This window comes from Fusarium musae, chromosome 3 (assembly GCF_019915245.1).
Source record: "Fusarium musae strain F31 chromosome 3, whole genome shotgun sequence".
NCBI classification, from domain to species: domain Eukaryota; kingdom Fungi; phylum Ascomycota; class Sordariomycetes; order Hypocreales; family Nectriaceae; genus Fusarium; species Fusarium musae.
In genome coordinates this window covers 4,139,512-4,159,459 of record NC_058389.1, presented here as the reverse complement: position 1 = coordinate 4,159,459, position 19,948 = coordinate 4,139,512, and the positions used below count along the sequence as shown (strand labels likewise).

General features: G+C 49.6%; 7 protein-coding genes across 7 annotated transcripts; 3 read left to right on the top strand and 4 right to left on the bottom strand.

Moving 5' to 3' along the window:
* Positions 1-1,210: 1,210 nt before the first annotated feature.
* Positions 1,211-4,441, top strand: J7337_004708 (uncharacterized protein; the record flags this gene model as incomplete). Its single annotated transcript, XM_044822400.1, has 3 exons — positions 1,211-1,321; positions 1,376-4,052; positions 4,101-4,441. 3 exons carry the CDS (start codon positions 1,211-1,213, stop codon positions 4,439-4,441), a joined length of 3,129 nt encoding a protein of 1,042 aa, XP_044683733.1.
* A 439-nt stretch (positions 4,442-4,880) lies between these two features.
* J7337_004707 (uncharacterized protein) lies at positions 4,881-5,535 on the bottom strand (the record flags this gene model as incomplete). Its single annotated transcript, XM_044822399.1, has 5 exons — positions 4,881-5,063; positions 5,113-5,177; positions 5,232-5,290; positions 5,376-5,447; positions 5,516-5,535. 5 exons carry the CDS (start codon positions 5,533-5,535, stop codon positions 4,881-4,883), a joined length of 399 nt encoding a protein of 132 aa, XP_044683732.1.
* Positions 5,536-6,281: 746 nt separating this feature from the next.
* J7337_004706 (uncharacterized protein) lies at positions 6,282-8,647 on the top strand (the record flags this gene model as incomplete). The annotated part of the gene is made up of 2 exons (XM_044822398.1): positions 6,282-6,366; positions 6,420-8,647. The coding sequence occupies 2 exons, from the start codon at positions 6,282-6,284 to the stop codon at positions 8,645-8,647; spliced, it is 2,313 nt and encodes a 770-aa protein (XP_044683731.1).
* Positions 8,648-8,907: 260 nt separating this feature from the next.
* J7337_004705 (uncharacterized protein) lies at positions 8,908-9,747 on the bottom strand (the record flags this gene model as incomplete). Its single annotated transcript, XM_044822397.1, has 3 exons — positions 8,908-9,335; positions 9,386-9,552; positions 9,614-9,747. The coding sequence occupies 3 exons, from the start codon at positions 9,745-9,747 to the stop codon at positions 8,908-8,910; spliced, it is 729 nt and encodes a 242-aa protein (XP_044683730.1).
* Positions 9,748-13,197: 3,450 nt separating this feature from the next.
* Positions 13,198-14,793, top strand: J7337_004704 (uncharacterized protein; the record flags this gene model as incomplete). Its single annotated transcript, XM_044822396.1, has 3 exons — positions 13,198-13,536; positions 13,593-13,825; positions 13,878-14,793. 3 exons carry the CDS (start codon positions 13,198-13,200, stop codon positions 14,791-14,793), a joined length of 1,488 nt encoding a protein of 495 aa, XP_044683729.1.
* Positions 14,794-15,564: 771 nt separating this feature from the next.
* On the bottom strand, positions 15,565-17,262 carry J7337_004703 (uncharacterized protein; the record flags this gene model as incomplete). The annotated part of the gene is made up of 3 exons (XM_044822395.1): positions 15,565-16,530; positions 16,581-16,878; positions 16,937-17,262. 3 exons carry the CDS (start codon positions 17,260-17,262, stop codon positions 15,565-15,567), a joined length of 1,590 nt encoding a protein of 529 aa, XP_044683728.1.
* A 550-nt stretch (positions 17,263-17,812) lies between these two features.
* Positions 17,813-19,160, bottom strand: J7337_004702 (uncharacterized protein; the record flags this gene model as incomplete). Its single annotated transcript, XM_044822394.1, has 2 exons — positions 17,813-18,955; positions 19,011-19,160. The coding sequence occupies 2 exons, from the start codon at positions 19,158-19,160 to the stop codon at positions 17,813-17,815; spliced, it is 1,293 nt and encodes a 430-aa protein (XP_044683727.1).
* Positions 19,161-19,948: the final 788 nt, after the last annotated feature.

The following is a 19,948-nucleotide window of genomic DNA, read 5'->3' as shown; positions in this document are numbered from 1 at the left end:
CTTCAAGAGTTGAATCATGTATAGTGGGGTAGCTCGCTTTACGTACAGCAGATCTCTCTCAGGTAGAGTGCGAATGTGTGACGAAGCTGTTGTTTACTATGTTTAGAAGAGAGCAGGGAAGGAAGACAAAAGGCTCACCCTGGTCAAAGAGAGATCGTGATATACGGCACCTCCAATCAAACGAATAAACAATGACAAGCTTTTTCTTTCAGTCAAGATGCGCATGCATGATTGTTTCCTCATCAACTCAACTAACGCATGCACTCAGCTCCAAGCAGCCTTGGCCATTTGTCATCCCTTTGCTCGCCGCTCACATAAGAAGAGTACAGTAGGCGAGGCACACGACCAAATTCCTTCTCCTCCTCCCTGTTTTGAACAGACTCCAATATTCTTGGCGTCGTGTCACCCAACATCCTTGGTCCAGAAGCTTGTCTTGTCTTGTGAATATTGGTTCAACTGCTGCGCTGCGTACGTATTACGTCGGTTACGCCGAGTCGTAATTGGGGCGTACTTGGGGAAACTTTGCAGCCTTATTTGTGCAACTAGGTACGAGAGCTCCGATTCAAAGGGACCAGAACTGCCAGATTACCCCTGGCTAAGATCATGGTCTGGCTGGCGCCTTCATACCGGTGTCTCTCGGATGACGAGTGAGACATCAAAAGCCAGATGCTATCCCCGGAATTCCAGTCCATCCATCACCCCGCTTAAGGTAGTACAATACGTTAGTGGTGTTCTATGCGCCTTGGCTTACCCGCGCCGTATGTATGTATGTATGCAAGAGGGGCTAGTGCCAAGATTATCTGCAAATCAGTTGGCCAAGCTCCGTTGTTCGTCGGCAGGCAGATGACAAAATGAACCGTACACTGTGATCTGTGATGAAACATGACTTTCCAGCTGTCTAGGAAGACCATGAAGTTGCATGAACCCTCTCGGATGGCCTCAAAGGCCCAGTCAGATATTTGGACGTGTTCTTCGTAATTCAATGACTTGCAGAAAGTCTAAAAGCTAAAATCAACATCCAATTCTGGGCCAGGATAATTACTTCAACCATGCACCAGAAATACTGCCCCGCTTCACCGCCAAAAATTGTAAATTTTTGGACATGGCTGTAGTATCACGTAGAGCAGCCTCAATCGCAGAGCGCAAGCGGGCATCTTTGGTGAAGTAACCTCTGTCGCTAGTTGCACCAGCTGCATCTCACATAATTACAATGCCTCATAAGGATGCTGACCACCCCGTGGTCAAGCGCCAGAAGACTGCGGCGCCCGCCAATGCTTCAAAAGCTACTTCAGACTCTTCGAGAATATTTGCGCCCTTCCGTGTATGTCCATCCGACGGAAGAGTTGTGCTCCAATAGCTAATTGTTATGTTTTAGACTGTCGGTCTAGTATCACCTACCAGTGTCCCTTTCACATCAATCCCCCTGGGGAAGACCACCTTTCAAATCTCAACCTCAGTTGGCCGATCTATTCAGACTTACGATCTTCGTCGCGGATTGAACCTCGTCTTCATTACTCGCCCGCAAACCCCCGCCGACATCACCGCGACTCTCGCCTGGAAGGAAAAGGTTTTCGCAGCATGGGGTGGATCAAAGAAGGGCGACGCTCAGGGTATCTGGGTGTTCCAGAGGGGCAAGAAGGTCGATGAGCTTGCGTTGCCCTCAGATCTCAACGAGCCTGTCAAGCAAATTCTTATCCTGGGAATATGGACTATCGTCGCTGCTACTACGCGGATCGAGGTTTTCAAGACGGCCACTCTAGAGCACTACACCACTATTCACACTACACCTGCTAACAACCGCGGCAACGAAATCACTGGTGGCATTGTTTCTATGCCAACTTTTCTCAACAAGATTTTCGTGGGTCGCAAAGATGGTTGGGTCGAGATCTGGAACGTCAGCACCGGCAAGCTCATTTACACCATCCTTCCTCCGGCTCCCGATTGCGGTTCTGTGACATGCCTAGAACCTAGTCCTGCTCTGTCTCTCCTGGCTATCGCCTATTCTGAAGGAACTCTTATCATCACGAATGTCTTAACTGACAAGGTCACTCTCCGTATTGAAGCTGGAAGCTCAGAGGCGCAGGTCAACTCAATCTCTTTCCGGACTGATGGTATGGGAGCGGGTAATGATGGACGAAAGGATGGTGTTATGGCTACGGCGACAGCTGCTACTGGAGATGTCACATTCTGGGATTTGAACGGTGGTGGCCGTGTTATGGGTGTTTTGCGAAGCGCCCATAACCCTCCTTCTTACGATGGACCGCTTGTCCGTGGTGGGATCAGCAAGATCGAGTTTCTCCCTGGACAACCAGTCGTGGTGACCAGCGGTCGCGATAACTCTCTCAAGTCCTGGATCTTTGACGAAACACCCTTCTCTCCTATTCCTCGAATTCTCCACTCACGCAGTGGTCATGCTGGTCCTGTCAACTGTCTCGAATTCCTTCCTACCGACTTTGAGGGTGCTGATGCTGGTAACAAGTGGTTGCTCAGTGGTGGACAAGACCGAAGTCTTTGGGGATGGAGTTTGCGCCGTGATGGTCAGAGCACAGAGTTGAGTCAGGGTAATATTCGCAAGAAGGCCAAGAAGATTGGTATTCTAGCCACAAACGCTCTATCTCACGGACCTACAACAACGTTGGAGGACCTCAAGGCTCCTGAGATTACTTGTATGGCATCATCACTCAACCGAGATGGTGGTATCGGTGCTATGCCCGGCAACCAGCCTATATGGCAAAAGTCACGAGACAGGAAGAAGGCCCAGGATGCCGAGGTCAGTGGTATGACTGGTTGGGAGAGTGTCGTCACTGCTCATAAGAACGATCCTTATGCCAGGACATGGTTCTGGGGCCGAAAGCGAGCTGGTCGATGGGCTTTCCCTACTGGAGATGAAACCAACGTCTCTACTGTTGCCATCAGCCCTTGCGGTACCTTTGCGCTTATTGGTGCTGAATCTGGTGGTATTGATATGTACAACCTTCAGTCAGGAAATCATCGCCAGCGATTCCCTTCAAGATTGACCCCGGGTCAAGCTCGCCAGCTCAAGATGCAGCAACTACGACAGGCTGACGATATCGTACAAATGCATGCCGAGGCTACTCGCCAGTTCCCCGTTGGTACCGGAAAGCACACTAAGCGTATTACCGGCCTTGTTGTCGATTCCATGAACAAGAACGTGGTATCTTGCTCTCTGGATGGCAAAATCAAATTCTGGGACTTCTTGACCGGAAACCTATTAGAGCAGATTGACTGGGCACCTATGACATTCCCAACGGGATGCAGATACCACCCTGCGAGCAATTTGCTTGCTTTCTCATGCGACGATCTATCAATTCGGGTGGTGGATATGGAGACCAAGAGAACCATTCGTGAATTCTGGGGACCTCAAGGTGCCATCAACGATTTCTGCTTCTCCAACGATGGACGATGGATCATCGCTGCTTCTCAAGATTGTGTCATTCGTGTATGGGATCTCCCCACGAGTCACTTGATCGATGCTATCAGACTCGAGAAGCCTTGCAAGGCGCTGGCAATGTCTGTTACTGGCGAATACTTGGCTGCAACAATCGAGAACGAGCTGGGAGTGACACTCTGGACCAACAAAGCCCTGTTCAAGCATGTTCCCACACGTCAAATCTCCGAGAAGGAGATTGGCCAAGTCTCTGCTCCTACAGTATCCGGCGAGAACAGCCATGGTATGCTGGAGGGTGCGTTTGAGGAGGAGCAAGCCGAAGATGAGGACACTGTGGTGGCACCAACAATCGAACAGCTCAGCTCTGAGCTCACAACGCTGTCTTTGGTTCCCAAGAGCCGCTGGCAAACATTGCTCCACCTGGATCTTATTAAGGAGCGAAATAAACCCACAGAGGCCCCCAAGGCTCCCGAGAAGGCTCCCTTCTTCTTGCCTTCGACGACAGGAAAGGAGAATCCTATGGCTTCTAAGCTCCAGGGCGAGACTGAGGCAGAGAGCAACTCTCGCATCACAAGAGTCGAGAAGGCTCGTTTTGAAGAGGTTCTCAGCACCAAGCTTCGTGCTGGAGCAGAGACAGGAAGTTGTAAGTCACATTTCCAACATCGCAACCATGTATACTAACGCATAGCAGATGATGAGTTCATTGAGCATCTCAAGTCTCTCTCCCCCTCAAGCGCAGATCTCGAACTTCGCTCGCTTTCCATCGGCGATGGCGATGAGGACTCGAATGAGCTGTTACATTTCATCCGCGCTTTGACAGCTCGACTCAAGACTCGTCGAGACTATGAGCTTACCCAGGCGTGGATGACCGTGTTCCTGCGATTACACTTTGATCTGGTGATGGAGAACCAGGATCTATTGGCGGCGCTGAGCGAGTGGAAGTCATATCAAGAGAGGGAGTGCAACCGGTTGGACGGACTGGTTGGATACTGCAGTGGTGTAGTTAGTTTCCTGAGGAGTCCAAGGACATGAGAAGCATAAAATAGTATATTTGTGGATGTTGAAATAATGGCGTTTGATTTCATGGCATGAGGGAGCATCAGGTATACTAGACAATAGAATATTCGATCCCGACGTCCCCATAATAATGTCTCTTTGCTAATGGTTCACCTCTTCAAATCGTTATAAACTGATTCTCGTGAACTTCGTCTTGAATCCTATTGAAACGAGCCACCTCTTTCTCTCCATTCTCTCCTCCCGTCTGCAATTCATAGAAATACAGCCCTTTCTACTCCCCCTCTCGTAGCATTGTTCTTTCAAGTAATTTATCCTATACGTCCTGGTTCACCGCGTTTGTTGCGCGATTACGCTGTCATTCGTATCATGATCGAATGGGCATCGCGAGAGCTTATGCGCCTGTGTTTGGAGAGGCAACCGCAGGGGTTGATCCCGGATGGTAGGCGTCGGCATTCTAAACCTGCTCGGCGCCCCAACCGGCATCTTCGGCCTCGCGCATGTTGCTGGGGGGCTCGATGGAGGGGACGAACTCGAGGGCGATGTAGCCTAGACCGACAATGCCGATGATGCTACCGGCGATCTTGCTAAGAATGAAGTTGCCCAATAGAAGGCAGCCAATGAAGACGTAGACTTGGGGCTATTAGCGATATATTAGTGTGGCCTTTGGTAGGTAATTACTCACAGACACCACGGCCGATGAAGGAGAACATGAACGAGGCATGTCGGGAGACCTGGGGAGGAATCTGAAACTCTGTGATCTGTTAAGACTTGGCGCATGGGAAGTTCGGTCAGTGTCGCAACGTACCGAGCAGAGCAATGACGAGACCGAAGACGATCATGTAAGCGCCGACAACAATGGGTTGACTACAAAGGCATTGTCAGTATTCGTGATATCGAGTCGTCGCCTGAATGCGAATTGATCACTCGGCGCAGATTGGGTTGTACGTACAGGCCGAGATGGAAGATGGACGCGATACCACCGAGGACGGTAATAACACCAACAGCCAAGTTGACAATGCGGCTACAGTTGAGAGCGATGGTTAGCGACTTGTTCTCGTGACGATACTATAGTGCAATGTAGCTACTCACAAGATGTCAGAGAGCTCCATGATGATTGAGTTATGAATTGATTAGAGGACTGCGCCGTAAGGAATCGAGGTAGAGTCGAGTTTAATACTGAAAAGTATCGCGTAGGCAGCAGTTTGAGGGCAGTCGCGTCAAAAGGCAGACGAATTGTGATGGGAGGCGTATGTAAGTGTTGCAGGGTGACGAAGACGGAGACGGAGGCAGAGACGGGAGGTGAAAAGCACAAGGAGCAAGATTACGTAGGTAGCCCCAAGTTTGAAGCTAACGACAGGCTACGCCTCAGCCAAGGCCCCCCAGACCCAGCAGACCCAGACCCAGACGGGACCAACCTAAGCTTCAATTTTTGGGTGCCTTGGAATTCTTTTACGGGGGGGTTTGGCCAATGAAAATGTAGAGGCTGATGATCAGGAGTTGGTGGTGGAGTTGAAGCATGATTTTGGCGAATGACATCAAAGCATGTCCAAAAACAGCAGAGAAAGCTCAAAATCAACCTCAAAAGACAAAGAAAAGAAGGGAGAGACTGAGATGAAGCATTCGAATCTTGGTTTATTTCCGAGACTGGAATGATCATTTTATCCTTGTTACGGAATGGCCCGGCTGTGAAAGGCTCGGGCCGTTGTCTCGCCCGTCAATGGCGCCATAAAGAGCTCATGAATTTGAGTCGGAGAGCTATGCATCAGGCTCATCATGATACTCAACTACACAACATTCGAAATATTGGTATTATAGCTCATGTTGACGCTGTAAGTAAGAAATCAGAAATCACAAAATGACTTGGCCTCATACTTTACAGGGTAAAACTACTACTACTGAGCGAATGCTCTATTATAGTGGTGTCACGCAACGTGTTGGAGGTAAACATATCCATATCTTGGATTCACTCATCAAATATACTAACAAAACTCAGATGTCGACTCTGGAAATACAGTAACCGACTTCCTCGACCTGGAGCGGGAAAGAGGCATCACCATTCAATCAGCAGCTATCACATTCCACTGGCCTAGACACCAAGCACTCGCACCAGGAGAACACACAAAGACAATCAACCTCATCGACACACCCGGCCATCAAGACTTTCGTTTCGAAGTTGACCGTTGTCTGCCCATTCTCGATGGAGCAGTCTGTATCATCGACTCAGTCAAAGGCGTTGAAGCTCACACAGAAAGAGTATGGGGATCTGCTCATGAGTTCAAAGTCCCCCGTATAGTGTACTGCAACAAACTTGATCGAGAGGGTGCTTCGTTCAAAAAAGCTGTTCTTGAGATCGGTACGCGTCTGAAAGGATGGCCGCTTGTCTGTCAGATCCCTTGGTGGGAGAAAGAGGATTTTGTTGGTGTGATTGATATTGTCAACAGAGTCGGATACCGATGGAAGTCGGAACGTGAAAAGAAGCGATACAATACTGAGGAACTTAAAGAGAAGCTCTCAAGTTCTAACAAGGATCTTTTACCAGAGATTGAGACTGCGAGACAGGCCTTGGTTGAGGGTCTTGCGGATTTTGATGAGGCTATCATGGATGAGTTTCTGGCTGAGAACGAAAACATCGATGGTGCTTTGATAAAAGAGGCTATTCGGCGAGTTATCAGAAGTGGTGATGGTCGGGCCATTCCAGTCTTCGCCGGCTCAAGCTTCCGACATATTGGTGTTGAGCCACTGATGGACGCCATCGCCGATTATCTACCAAGCCCAGACGAACGTCCATCAGCAGAAGTCCGAGTCGGGTCAGCAAAGCATCGCTTGACAGAAGTTCTCGAAAACAGCCCCAAGTCCGCGAGGAACCAGGTTGCGTCTATTTCTTCGGTCTTCAAGGTCTTCAATCATCCCAAGGAGGGTGTCATCAGCTTCGTGCGAGTTTATCACGGCACACTTACCAGAAACGCAGCAAGTTTCAACACCAATATTCTTACACACGAAAAGCCCATGGGCATTCTTCAGATTGCTGCCAACAAGACACAGGATATTCAATCGCTGGGTGTCGGGCAGATCGGAGCTTTGAGAGGACTGAAGAAAGCCCGTACAGGCGATACACTTGTGACGATGAATGCCAACAAGCCCATCCCTGAGAACTTCCGCCATGTCAAGATTCGACCTCCCGAGATTCCACCACCCGTGGCGTTTCTACAAGTTGAGCCATACGGTAACGTTGCTGCTCAACAGCTCCAAATAGCCTTGGAAAACACAACAAGAGAAGATCCGAGTCTACGGTACAGCCGAGATCCCAAAACAGAACAATTCACAATTCAGGGGATGGGCAAGCTTCATCTCGATGTATCACTATACAACATGAAGCAAAAGTACAAGATCGATGCCGACTTCGGTCCTATCGAAGTTGACTACAAGGAATGCGTCACAGAGCCTACACGGCCACAATACACAGTCTTTGATCGTCCCGTCGCCGGCAAACCCGGCAAAGCTTCATGTACTGTTGTCCTATCTCCACTTGAAAACCATCATCACGAGACTTTATTAGAGTCATGCGTCGAGCGAGACGGCAACATATACCACGTCGCTATTCCCTTGACAGATGAGACTAGCACTCTCGACTTTGACCCAGAAGAGGCGAGGGCGCAGCTTCTCAACGGAGCCATCGCAGGTCTGGCGAGGGGCCCTCGTCGTGCAGCTCCCATTCACGGGTGCCACGTTACTATCGCGTTGGATACAGAACCCGGCGCCTGTGAAACTCCCACGGGAGGACATTTCAGCACTGCCGCTAGGACTGCCGTCCAGGCTGCTCTTCGCGATGCTTTCGAGAAAGAAAAGATCGGCATTCTTGAGCCTATCATGCATGTTACAATCACATGTCCAGAGGTTGTCGCCGGTACGGTACAGCATGATGTCACTGCTGGTGCTGGTGGTCAGGTTCTTGAGGTCAATGATCGATCTGCTGAGTCGACTGGCGAGGATCATATCGATGTGTCCAAGATTTACACGCCCCCTGATCCGTATGATTCTATCACTTCGCTGCGCGGTAAGAAGTCTTCGGCTAGAGTTGTTGAGATTATTGCCAAGGTCCCGTACAAGGAGATGCTGGACTATGATAACCATTTGAGAAGCAAGACTGCGGGGCGGCACTCGATGACAATGTCCTTTGACTCTTTTGCCAAGGTCGTTGGTCATCGCGAAAAGGGTCTGTAAAGGGATGGTGTTAAGTGTGACTTTGGGCTTTGTATCCTGATGTATGTAAACTAGATGAAAGAAAAACTTGTATGATATGTACCAAATGCTATCTATGAACAACTTGCCGGATCCTATCAATATCTACTACGTAGAACGAGGGTATCTCCGTCTATGCTACTAAGCCAAGGAATAACGCCAGGGGAAGAAACATCGTTCACATGCTCATTCCATGCTAAGTTTTGAAGAAAGAAGGAAAGAAAGATAAAGAAGACTCCCTCTTAGATGGATCGCTTCTTGAGGCCACAGGTCTCAAGGCACTTGTCAACACCCAGAGCAATGCTCTTAGGAACAGCCTGGCGGACCTTGTCGATATCCTCGCCAGCGATGCTCTGGCCAAAGGTGGCAGCGATAACATCGTCGCTCAGAGACACAAGTTCATCAGCGATCTGGCCAGTGCCAAAGTCCTCAGTCGCAAAGGTAGCTATGAAGGTAGCAGGTTCGCAGTCAGGGTTGAACTGAGTGTGGATGGATCCTTGATAGAAGGGAGTCATCATGTTGGCTGTGAGCTCGGTGCGGATAACACGACGCTTGCCATCCTTGTCGAGGACGCCGTTCTCGGGGACCATCTCGGTGATGAGACGACCGGAGGTGACGACTTGGAGTTCAGCGGAGCGAGGGTGAACGTGAAGAGTGTTCATGCCACAGGCTGATAACTTGTGAGTGTTGTTTTATCGAGATGGTATAGGAGAAACTCACGATCGATTCTGCCAAAGGCCATGCCAGCGCCAGTACCAACAAGAGCAGGGAAGTTGGCACGGTTAGCAGCGATGAGCTCGCCGCCCTTTCCAGGGTTGTCCTGCTTCTTGTTGAAGTCAAAGACAAAGTCATCGTCCTCGGGGAGGAGAGCAAAGCGGTCAGCGGCACTGAAGACGATGTGTTAGTCATGTGGTCTTCTTAGCCAAGCCATGGTTGGGGGCTGCTTACGTATCAGCGAGTCGAAGCTGGGCAGTCAGACTGAGAGGCTTGCTAGATTCTCCTCGTCGAGTGTTGCGAGGAGCTGCCTCGGCGAAGGAGGTGAAGGCCAGGACGGCGGAGACGAGAGCAGTGGTGAACTTCATTGTGAAAGATGTTGAGAGTTTGAAGAGGATAATGAGATGAGATGAGATTGTTGTGATTGTAAGACTTGTAATGCTTGAGTGATGCTATGAATGATATCTATATCTCCAATCTCGACCGGACACCACCATCTTCTTATACCCATATTCTCTCTCATCTTCCAAATAAGCACATGAACCCAGACACAAGACTCACGGTGCTGAGCTGTCAGACCCAAGCCAGGAACAAGACAGCTTCAGATGCTCTGCCCAGCACAGCACAGTCAAAAATAGTCAACATCCTACGGAAGATGGCATATCCGTCTTGTTTACCAGCCTCATCCCAGCGGCCTTGGTGCTGAGCGAGTGTCGTTGATTGGTTGTTTGCCGCTATTTCGAGGGTTCGTGGGCTGTGCAAGCGACGCCAACGCGCAGTAATCGCCAACCCCCTCCTCCAAAAATAATCGAGTAAGCGCTTCTATCTGCGATGGGGGATTCCTGTCAGCACCAACGGCATTTTGATTCTCACGGAGACTGAACGATCCGGTCAAAGTGTCGAATGAGATGGATTTGTTGGGTTTGTTGGCCAGGTTTTCCCAAGTTGAGTGAGGAGTTGGCTTGGTTTATTCATCAATTTAACCACGTAAGGTAGTTATAATTATCATCGGCCTCTGCTATGGCCTGCGGATGTAAGCACAGCCGATTTACAGATGTTTTGTTTTGTTTCTTGGCTACTCTGTAGAATGGGGGAGAAACATCTCCACTGTTTGTAAACATTTCGCTTATTATCTCCCTTTGCTTTGTGGTTCTTGCAATATTCAAGCATTGTTGGCACATCGTTCAGATAAACAAACATGTCCAGGTCACCATGTTCATGATCAACTTCAATAGGTAAAAGTCAATTATATTAGACGTTTCAGTTATAGCAATGTTTCGCAGATTTTTAATAGCCATGCTAGGGGAGGAAAGAAAACACAAGACCTTGATCCTAGGTGACAAAAAAGACTTAGGTAGTATAGCCTAAGATTAGGTTAACTTTTAATGAGTTTATTTTGATACCGTATATTAAGGTTCGCTGTTTTCTTGCCCCCGAGGCCATGCTGTAATCGAGATGTCAGAAACAAACTCCGATAGTTGAAACTCGAACCCTTTTTATTATTGTGGCTTCAACGCCATGCAGGTCATCATCCACTTTGTTCTCTTGTGCCGTGCGCCACTCCCGCTTCGAGCTCGTCATATTCATTGTTTATTGTTTTGAGTCGAGACGAGACACGGCTCTCGATGCTTTAAAATTACACTTTATCCACTGAGAAAAACGCCCAGTTCTGGAACCGTCAACTACCGACCACGACCTGATTGATTCGATCCTAAACCCTTGATTTACCCTGGAGCATCGTGTCTTTTTGCTTCAACCTCAGCTCTCCCTTCAATGGGCTCTTGTCACAAGTAATGGCTAGGTATGGTACAAATTCCAATTGAATCATACTACAAAAAAAACCATGCTTGATTTGTACTACTAAACTACCGAGACATTCCGTTGTTATAGATCTTAGCATCTTAGTTTCGTTAGAAGTTGGCAGAATGCATAGGGGTGACCGTGGTGGCATATTATCCGCTTAACGTATCGCCTGACACATCTTTAACTTATCTATTCCTACTGGCAGGATGTAGAGGCGAGCATGAATCGCCTGTCCTTATCGCATTACATGGATAATATGCATTGATCAGTCCCCGGATGCTATAAATCCTAGGAATGTTTAGCGATTTTAAGCGACATTCGGATCCTCAGTGATGCGATATCGGTGGCTCGTATCGTATAATGCCCCTCTTTCAATGTATCGTTCAGCTGAAGAGAAAAGGATTGAGAAGTTTCAAGACATTTTCAGTTTGAATCACACCGATATTCGAAACATGATAGATTCCATGCGAGAGTCTTGTGAGAGAACGAGTCAAACCTCCACGATGCTAGAAGGAGCTGTTGAGTCACGTGTGAGTGTGACTGTCTCGATCTCTTCCTGTCATTCTGCTTCACGATATGTTCAACCCAACTCATACTATTTGTATAAGCGGCTCATAAACATCGAGATGGCGCCAAAAGTGTTTATATTATCCCGAAACTCGTCGTTTCTCGTACGGATATTGTCAACTTTATTCCACCGACCATTCACACTAACAGGGGAGCATGACGTCGATCTCCAGCCGAATACACTAACGATCAGTGAAATTACTGACCCCTCTTTGGAAGGTGACTGCTGCCATCAATCTTATTTTGACGAGAAGAGCTGACTCGCCCTCTAGACTTCAGCACTCAAGCGCGTCTCCCTGGCCAATTGCGAGTGGCACAGCACGCGTTGAGTAGGCTGTCAGTTGTGGCTCCGAGCCGTCTGGGGACTGTTTGAACGCTAACCAAAGACACATTGGCCCAGGAACCATGGTCGCAAAGGCTGCGGGAAAAAACCATTCGTCAGGGGCCTTAAGAGCCTGCTGGCCAATCTGAGTCTCTGTCGCAAGCCACAGGAAAACGTCCAGGGGTAGCGTGTCGAGAGTGCAATGACACATGGACGCCATTTCCTAAAATCAGGGACGAGACAATCCAGAATCAAAATCTGAATTTGAACGAGAAGCAGAACCGAGACAATGGTGGTTAGATGATCTGAACGAACCTGAACCCCAGGATCTCTCTTACAGCGAGCCTTGGTGGAAAACGATGCCGTTGCCCCATCCGGCCCTCGTTCCGAACATGCTGGTACCATGGGCCGCAGAAGTCATCCCTCTTTGGCATCGAGAGCTGCACAATTAAGCATCACCTTGACATGATATGGTAGACTCTAATCTGCTCCGAGCGTGATCCCCTGAGCCAAGAACTCGAACCAGGCACCGTCTCAACAGGATTGGCTAGATCAAGGCCAGGGGTCAGACATGCCGACGTGTGATTGGAGACGGTTACATTACTCGACCCCCCGTCACAGGAGGGCATCCACACATGAACAGGGTCTCTCAGTTCCATGCAGGTACCGTGAGGCCATGGCTCAGCATGGGGCCTGACCACGAGCCCACTCAGACGACGGCCTCGCCTGCAGCTCAATCTCCTTGTTGTGGGTGACTGCGCTGGTGTCCGCGCTTCTGCCCATGGCTCATTTCCTGGGGATCCATATCCATCTCGTGCACCTGTCGATCTCTTAATATTCATGTCCCTTGCTTCCTTGCCTGTCACTCATTCTTTTTTGTTTCCTTGCTTTGTTAAAACGTTTCTGTCGCTGGTCCGCGAGTTCATCGACCTTTCCTCGTCAGCTGCATCACTCGTTCTGTTGCTCGACGACAATTACACTCTTTTATCAAACGCCCGTCAGGATATATGTCTCGTTCGTGACAATTAGTTGAAGGACTGGAGGTATTCGCGCATATAAAATAAGAACAACCCGTTCTGGAATTTACCGAAACGAAATCGACTCGTATTCACCGACGACAATCTCAATGAGACTCATCAACCTTTCGGCTGCCCTTCTGGGCGCCTTATCTGCGCCATCAATGGTCGCTGGCAAGCAACACGGTCACCGTCACAATGGTCTTGAGCACTTGCGACAACATCTTCCCGTTCAGTCTTCGACTCTTGAGAAGCGTGGTGGACAATGCCAGTTCCCTACCGATGACCCCAACATGGTCGCCGTCACTCCCGATGCGAAGAACGCCGGTTGGGCTATGAGCCCCGATCAGGAGTGCAAGCCTGGATCTTACTGCCCTTTTGCCTGCAAGCCCGGTATGGTTATGAACCAATGGGATCCGGATTCTACTTATGAGTATCCCGCTTCAATGGTACGCCTGACCTGTATTATCTAGCAACTTCGATACACTCAACTAACACTTTTCAGAACGGAGGTCTCTTCTGCAACAAGAACGGTGAAATTGAGAAGCCTTTCAAGGGCAAGCCCAACTGTGTTTCTGGCACTGGTTCCATTGAGGCCGTTAACAAGTGTGGTTCAAAGATGTCTTGGTGCCAGACTGTCCTGCCTGGTAACGAGGCTATGCTTATCCCTACTCTTGTTACATCTAGTGCAACTCTGGCTGTTCCCGGATCTTCGTACTGGTGCTCCACCGCTGCTCAGTAAGTCACTTGAGTCTTTGTTGATCATCGAAGATCTCTAACGATCATACAGCTTCTACATCAACCCCCCTGGTACTGGTGAGGAGGGCTGCATCTGGGGTACCGAGTCTGAGCCCATTGGCAACTGGAGCCCCTACGTTGCCGGTGCTAACACTGAGGCCAACGGCCAGACCTTTGTCAAGATTGGCTGGAACCCTATCTGGGAGGACTCAGCTCTGAAGAGCAAGCTGCCCGACTTCGGTGTTGAGATTCAGTGCCCTGACGGTGGTTGCAATGGCCTTCCTTGCAAGATCGATCCTACCAAGGGTGAGGGTAACGTTGGCAGCAGCCTTTCCGCTAAGGGTGCTGGCGGCGCTGCCTTCTGTGTTGTTACCGTGCAAAAGGGCAGCACTGCTCAGATCGTTGCCTTCTCCGCTGGCAAAGGCTCATCCGGCGGTGATGACGATGACGAAGAGACCGAGTCTTCTACCGTTGAGGCTGAGCCCTCTACCACAGCCGCGGCCAAGACCACTTCCAAAGAGCCGGTTGTCTCTACCACCCAGGAGCCTTCGACTACCGCTGAGCCCACCACTTCGGCACTCTCTACCACCACTTCCTCCACCTCCAGCTCCACTACTAGTGTTGAGACTACCTCTTCTGCTGAGTCTAGCAGCACCACCGAGCAAGAGACTTCCTCCGAGACCACCACCGAGGAGCCTACGTCAACCATATTCACCACTGCTACTTCCAAGACCACCAAGCACAAGACCACTAAGAAGGTCTACCCCACTGTCAAGCCTGGTATCTTCCGTGAGAATGGAACCTCTACCTACTCCTCCTCCGAGTCCGAGGAGACCGCTGCCGCCACTGAGGCCGACTCTGGAGCGGCTCCCACTCAGTCCAAGGAAAGCGAGGCAGGTCGCCATCAAGGCAACACTGCTGTCGCTGGCCTTGTCGTCGCATTCATCGCCGCCGCTTGTTTCTTCTAATTTCTATATCCTTTGACGACCACTTACCACTGCCTTGACGCAGCTGGCATTCTATTCACACAAACTATTTTCTACGACATTCCTTTGTTACTGGTACTTTACATATCTTATCAAGCCAACTACCTATCGGCGATAGTGTCTATTGTCTTATTACTAGACTCCCCAGCAGTCTTCTGGCTGTTGGGAAGGCTGGTTGCTAATACCCGCCCCCGGGTATAATATTCTTCAAGAGTCCCCTTGTCTGGGCTCTCTTGTGGGCCCGTGGGCATTATATACAAGTTTCAACGCTTCATTTCACGGTCGATATACCCTTTTTGCACACATTGGAGACTTTTTGGATGTTTGGAGAAAACAAGCGATGGTTTTAAGTTTATTCTCGCGATTAACGACGTATGCACACATGAATCAGAGTTTTAGGAGGGAGGGGGGAACTTCTTGTACGGTTGTTGAACAAAAGCAGGAGATGGGTGTGGTTTAGTCGATGGGATGATGCTCAACCATCTCGGCTTATTATTACTATAAAAACACTTTTTTCGATTAGACATATTTAATGGGTGTGATGAACGCTGTCGCACGCAGCTACTGGAAAAGAAATATGTGTCTGGTCGTTTTGATTGCCACAAAGTACATCCTCACATTATAGCCATACTCTAATCTTACTATCCCCTGGGTATCGTACAGAATGATATTATACAAACGCCATCAAGATGAGTTGTGATCTAAGTATCCAAGCTAGGTGGTCTAGCTCAACCACCCATATCTTCTTGCTTTTTACTCCTTAACCCAACCTGGTACCTCATCAGGATCGTAGTCTTCATATCTCCTTTCTCGGTTTATTTGCCAGACGTTGGGCCAGCCAGCAAGCACAGGGCTGCCCTTGGCTTTGGCGCCGATAATAGCGAATCGACCTTGCCCGTGAGCGATAAACCCATGCATCAAACCCTGCTGAACAAGCGTTGCGACAGTCATCTCCACGTCCTCGACTGTGACCTCTGCGTTACCCCAGATCATACCCTCGTTAGGCCGGAGAGATTTGGGCCCTCCGGGTGGCGGAGCTAGTGTAGATGTGGCTTCGGGATTTTGAGCATTGTTCTCGAGGGCTTTCATAAGGAGAGGGTTGACGGTATGGGAACGACCAAGTGAGTTTGGCCCGGCTGGAAGCCAGCCTTCGAGGCGGTGTTGAAGGTATACACCGAGTGTGTGAAGGTCTGCAAGGTCAAGTGTCGCGGCTTTTCGGGATGATGCATCGGTGGGCGGGACGTATGTGAGGAGGAAAGTCTTTCTGCTTAGTGAGCGCCAGAGCAGAGGTCGTAGTCGGTTACCGAGGGTTAAAAGCAAGCCCTTCTCAAAGAGCCATGTCTCGTGCTGCGCAAGATGCTGCTGAAATTGGATAAAGTTACCAGATCTGATAGCCTGGCAAATGGGAAAGAAAACAGGCGCTAGAGTCTGACATTCTGGGCGCTGAAGCAATAATTGTGATGGAAAGCGTCCAAGAAGGATATTGCAGGGGATAAGATAAGTGAGAATGTTAGTCCGGTGAGAGACCAGCTGCGATGGGGTCTGAAGGTATGCTCCCTCAAGGCACAGCGCAGCCCGGAGGTAGTGGTTGTTTGAGAAGTTGAAGCGGCCTAGGTAGTAGAGGAATGTGACGCGCTGAGCAGCAGGGTAGAGAGATAGTGGCGGAGAGATGGTGGAAATGTTGACAAAGATCATTTTGGCGAGATGTGTTCTTCGGCACTTTCATATGGTCAGCGATATATCTTATGGTGTACTGGGTTGTCACATACTGCAAATAGAAGCTTGAGAACGAGGTTGGCAAACATGTAAACGCCAACCTTTTTACCCTCTGGTTTCGCATAACGACCGCTGGATCGATCTGTGAGACATGTTGTGAAGATTTTTTGAATGATTTCTGCTGAAGATTCGGCTATGCTCTTATCCTCATCGACAGCACGTAGACGACGCGCCAGGTCAGGACGTTTGTTCAAAGACATTGTGAGACGAGCCAGCGTCTCTGACAGGGACATGCTCGTCTTCAAGAGCATGGCGCCGTAGGTAGGATGAGCAAAAGCGGTTGCGCAGGAGCTATAGTATCGAATATTAGTTCTCGTGGCCATGATTCATCCAATGTTTGATATCATACTTGACAAGCCCACTAAGCAATTGATGCGCGCCCAGCAAATCATCATAATTGACGTCGCGCCAAAAGGCCATGTAGTCCTTCATAAAGGCCACAAATCCAGGCCACACAGTAGCCTGACCTTCTGGGACGTCATCTTCCTGAGGTAGCGTCCTTTCAACGATGTTGTCAAGGCCTTGCTGGCGGAATTGAGAGCGTAGCTCAGATGCGAGGTTGTGGTATTGCTGAGGAGAATTAGGCTCTACCTGGAGCCAGGCGCGAAGCTCGTCGCCATTTTGAGTGCGGATGAAATTGCGGATCTGAGTGAGGAAGTCGAGGACTAGAGGCATCGCGAGTGATGGCGGAGATGGAGGTTAGAGGAGAGAGAGAGGGTTAAGATTGAGTTGAGAGGTGAGGTTGAGCTGAGCTTCCAGGTGAGTAAGGTCAGTGAGTGAGTGGAAAATAGTATGGCTCCACTGTCTCAGTCTCTGTGAAAGGAACAGCAAGAACATCTCCCATTGTTCTTCCCAAACACTCACCAACTAAAATAGTCTCATTATTAGGTAGCCAATGAACTCAAGCCTAGCACTCAAAGGTAACTACCTAAGTTAATGCTGTTTTGCCAGTGGAATATAGTGCTACTTTATGTGAGACGATGGCTCATCATGACAGCTTATCAGTAACATGGGATCGTCGGTGCTCATCATGTTACCCTGCACTGAGAGATCATGACAACTGCTCAACGGTCCCTAGAAGTAATGGCATACACATAGCAGGTAAAAAATATATGTGGCACTGAGATGACCGACCATACTTGTTAGTATTCAATTTTTATTTTATTTTACTTTGTTTCTCTACTACCAATCATAAATATTCTATCGTTATAACTCATAATCCTTTTTATACAGACTCAACACGCTGGACGACCAGTGCAGTCGCAGCACCACCACCGTTGCAAATAGCAGCGACACCATACTCACCAGGCTTCAGCTGATGTAGCAGGGTTGTCAAGATTCTTGAACCAGAGCTACCAAGAGCATGGCCCAGTGAGATAGCACCACCCAGAGGGTTAACCTTGGCGCCCTCAAGACCCAGAATCTTAGAGTTGGCGAGGATCACGCTGGCGAATGCCTCGTTGAACTCCCAGATGGCAACCTGATCCTTGGTGATACCGGCACGCTCGAGAGCAATGGGGACAGCCTTGGCGGGAGCGATAGGGAAGTCAATGGGAGAAGTGGCAGCATCAGCATAACCGCAGATCTTGGCCAGAACGCGCGAGCCAGAGCCGTACTGTTGGGCAATAGCCTTGCTTCCGAGGACAAGAGCGCTAGCACCATCGTTAAGAGTCGATGAGTTTGCAGCGGTGACAGTGCCACTTCCGTCACGAACGAAAGCGGGCTTCAGTGTAGGGATCTTGTCGAACTTGACCTCGTTGAATCCTTCATCGGTGTCGATAACAGTCTCGCCCTTTCGTGACTTGACGGTAACGGGGGCGATCTCGTCAGCAAAGGCCTTGTCGGCCCATGCCTTTTGCGCATTGCGGTATGACTGGATAGCGTACTCGTCCTGCTGCTCGCGGGTAATTTTATAGTTCTTGACAGTGTTCTCGGCGCAGTTGCCCATGTGGAATTGATCATAAACATCAGTCAGACCGTCCTTAATAAGACCATCCTCCATCTTAACATGGCCAAAGGCAGGAAGACCACTGGCGCGGGGCACGTAGTATGGGACCTGTGACATGTTCTCCATGCCACCGGCGATCTGAGCCTCAGAAAGACCCAGCTGAATGTTCTGAGCAGCCAGAGCAACGGCCTTGAGTCCAGAAGCGCAGACCTTGTTAATAGTGGTAGCCTCGATCTCCTTGGGTAGACCAGCGAAGATGGCGGCCTGTCGAGCAGGCGCTTGACCAACGGAACCCTGAAGCACATTGCCCATGTAGACATCGGTGATCTTCTCGACGGGGACCTTTGACTTTTCCAGGGCCGACTTGATAGCGACAGCGCCGAGCTTAGGAGCCGATACTGACAGGAACGAGCCATTGAACTAGGAATGTGTTAATAAGTTGCGTTCATAGCAGTTGAATTATGCAATATTGTACCTTTGCTGTAGGAGTTCGAGCGGCGCTTAGGATATAAGCATCCTGGATCTCCTTGCGCAGAGCAGGCCGTGTAGAGAACTGTCGCGCGCCATTCACATGTCCAGCAAGCTGGGCCAGCCGGCCAGCGGATCTTAGTTGAGCAGGAGACATTCTGATGTATATGAGGGGGGTATCAAGACGTAACAGGACAGGCAGAACGGAGAGAAAAGAAGAGGATGGGAATGGACTGAAGGAATAAGTAAGAAGAAGACAAGACGACCTCGGGTATCGTAGTAATATGGCAATATACATCCGCTTCGGTCCTCTTCGGCTTTCAGCGGGGGAGGGCCCGAGGTGGCGGCCACAAGCTCTCCCGTGCCGAGAACTACAAATCCGGGGGACTTGTACAGGTGACGTCGAATCTGGGGTACAAGCTAAACGGTGGCATTGGCTTACAGTCTGAGGTACCTATTTGTCAGATCTGGGGACGGACTCTTTCCACCGCTGCCTGTATCATTGTCGTGTAATTTACTTCAGTTTGATAGCTTCTCCTTCATCGGAATTAGTTGTCGGTTCCGAAATCCCATACTTTAGTTCTCAGAGCGGCCTTCGTCCCCCGCGACCATGTGAAAGCTCCGGGTAGTGGGGGATAAAATAAGCATTTTGACAGTCAGCATGTGAGCATGGGATCAATTTTGTCCAAGAAAAGTTCCTCATCAAGACTCGAAAAAGGACCTGATGCTTATAAAGCAAATCAAACACCATTCAAAATCTTGGTAGGCTCCGAGGATGGTTCGAAGTGCTTGCGGCTCGGCCGGGTCACGTGTGGCATTCTCGGTGAGCAGGTGAGCCAAACGCGAGGTGGACCTCTCACCGTGCATTGATAGGCCAGACCGATAAGCATGCTTGATTGGTAGATTGCATCACCCAACTCCTCCGCTGTGGAATCTGAATCATCG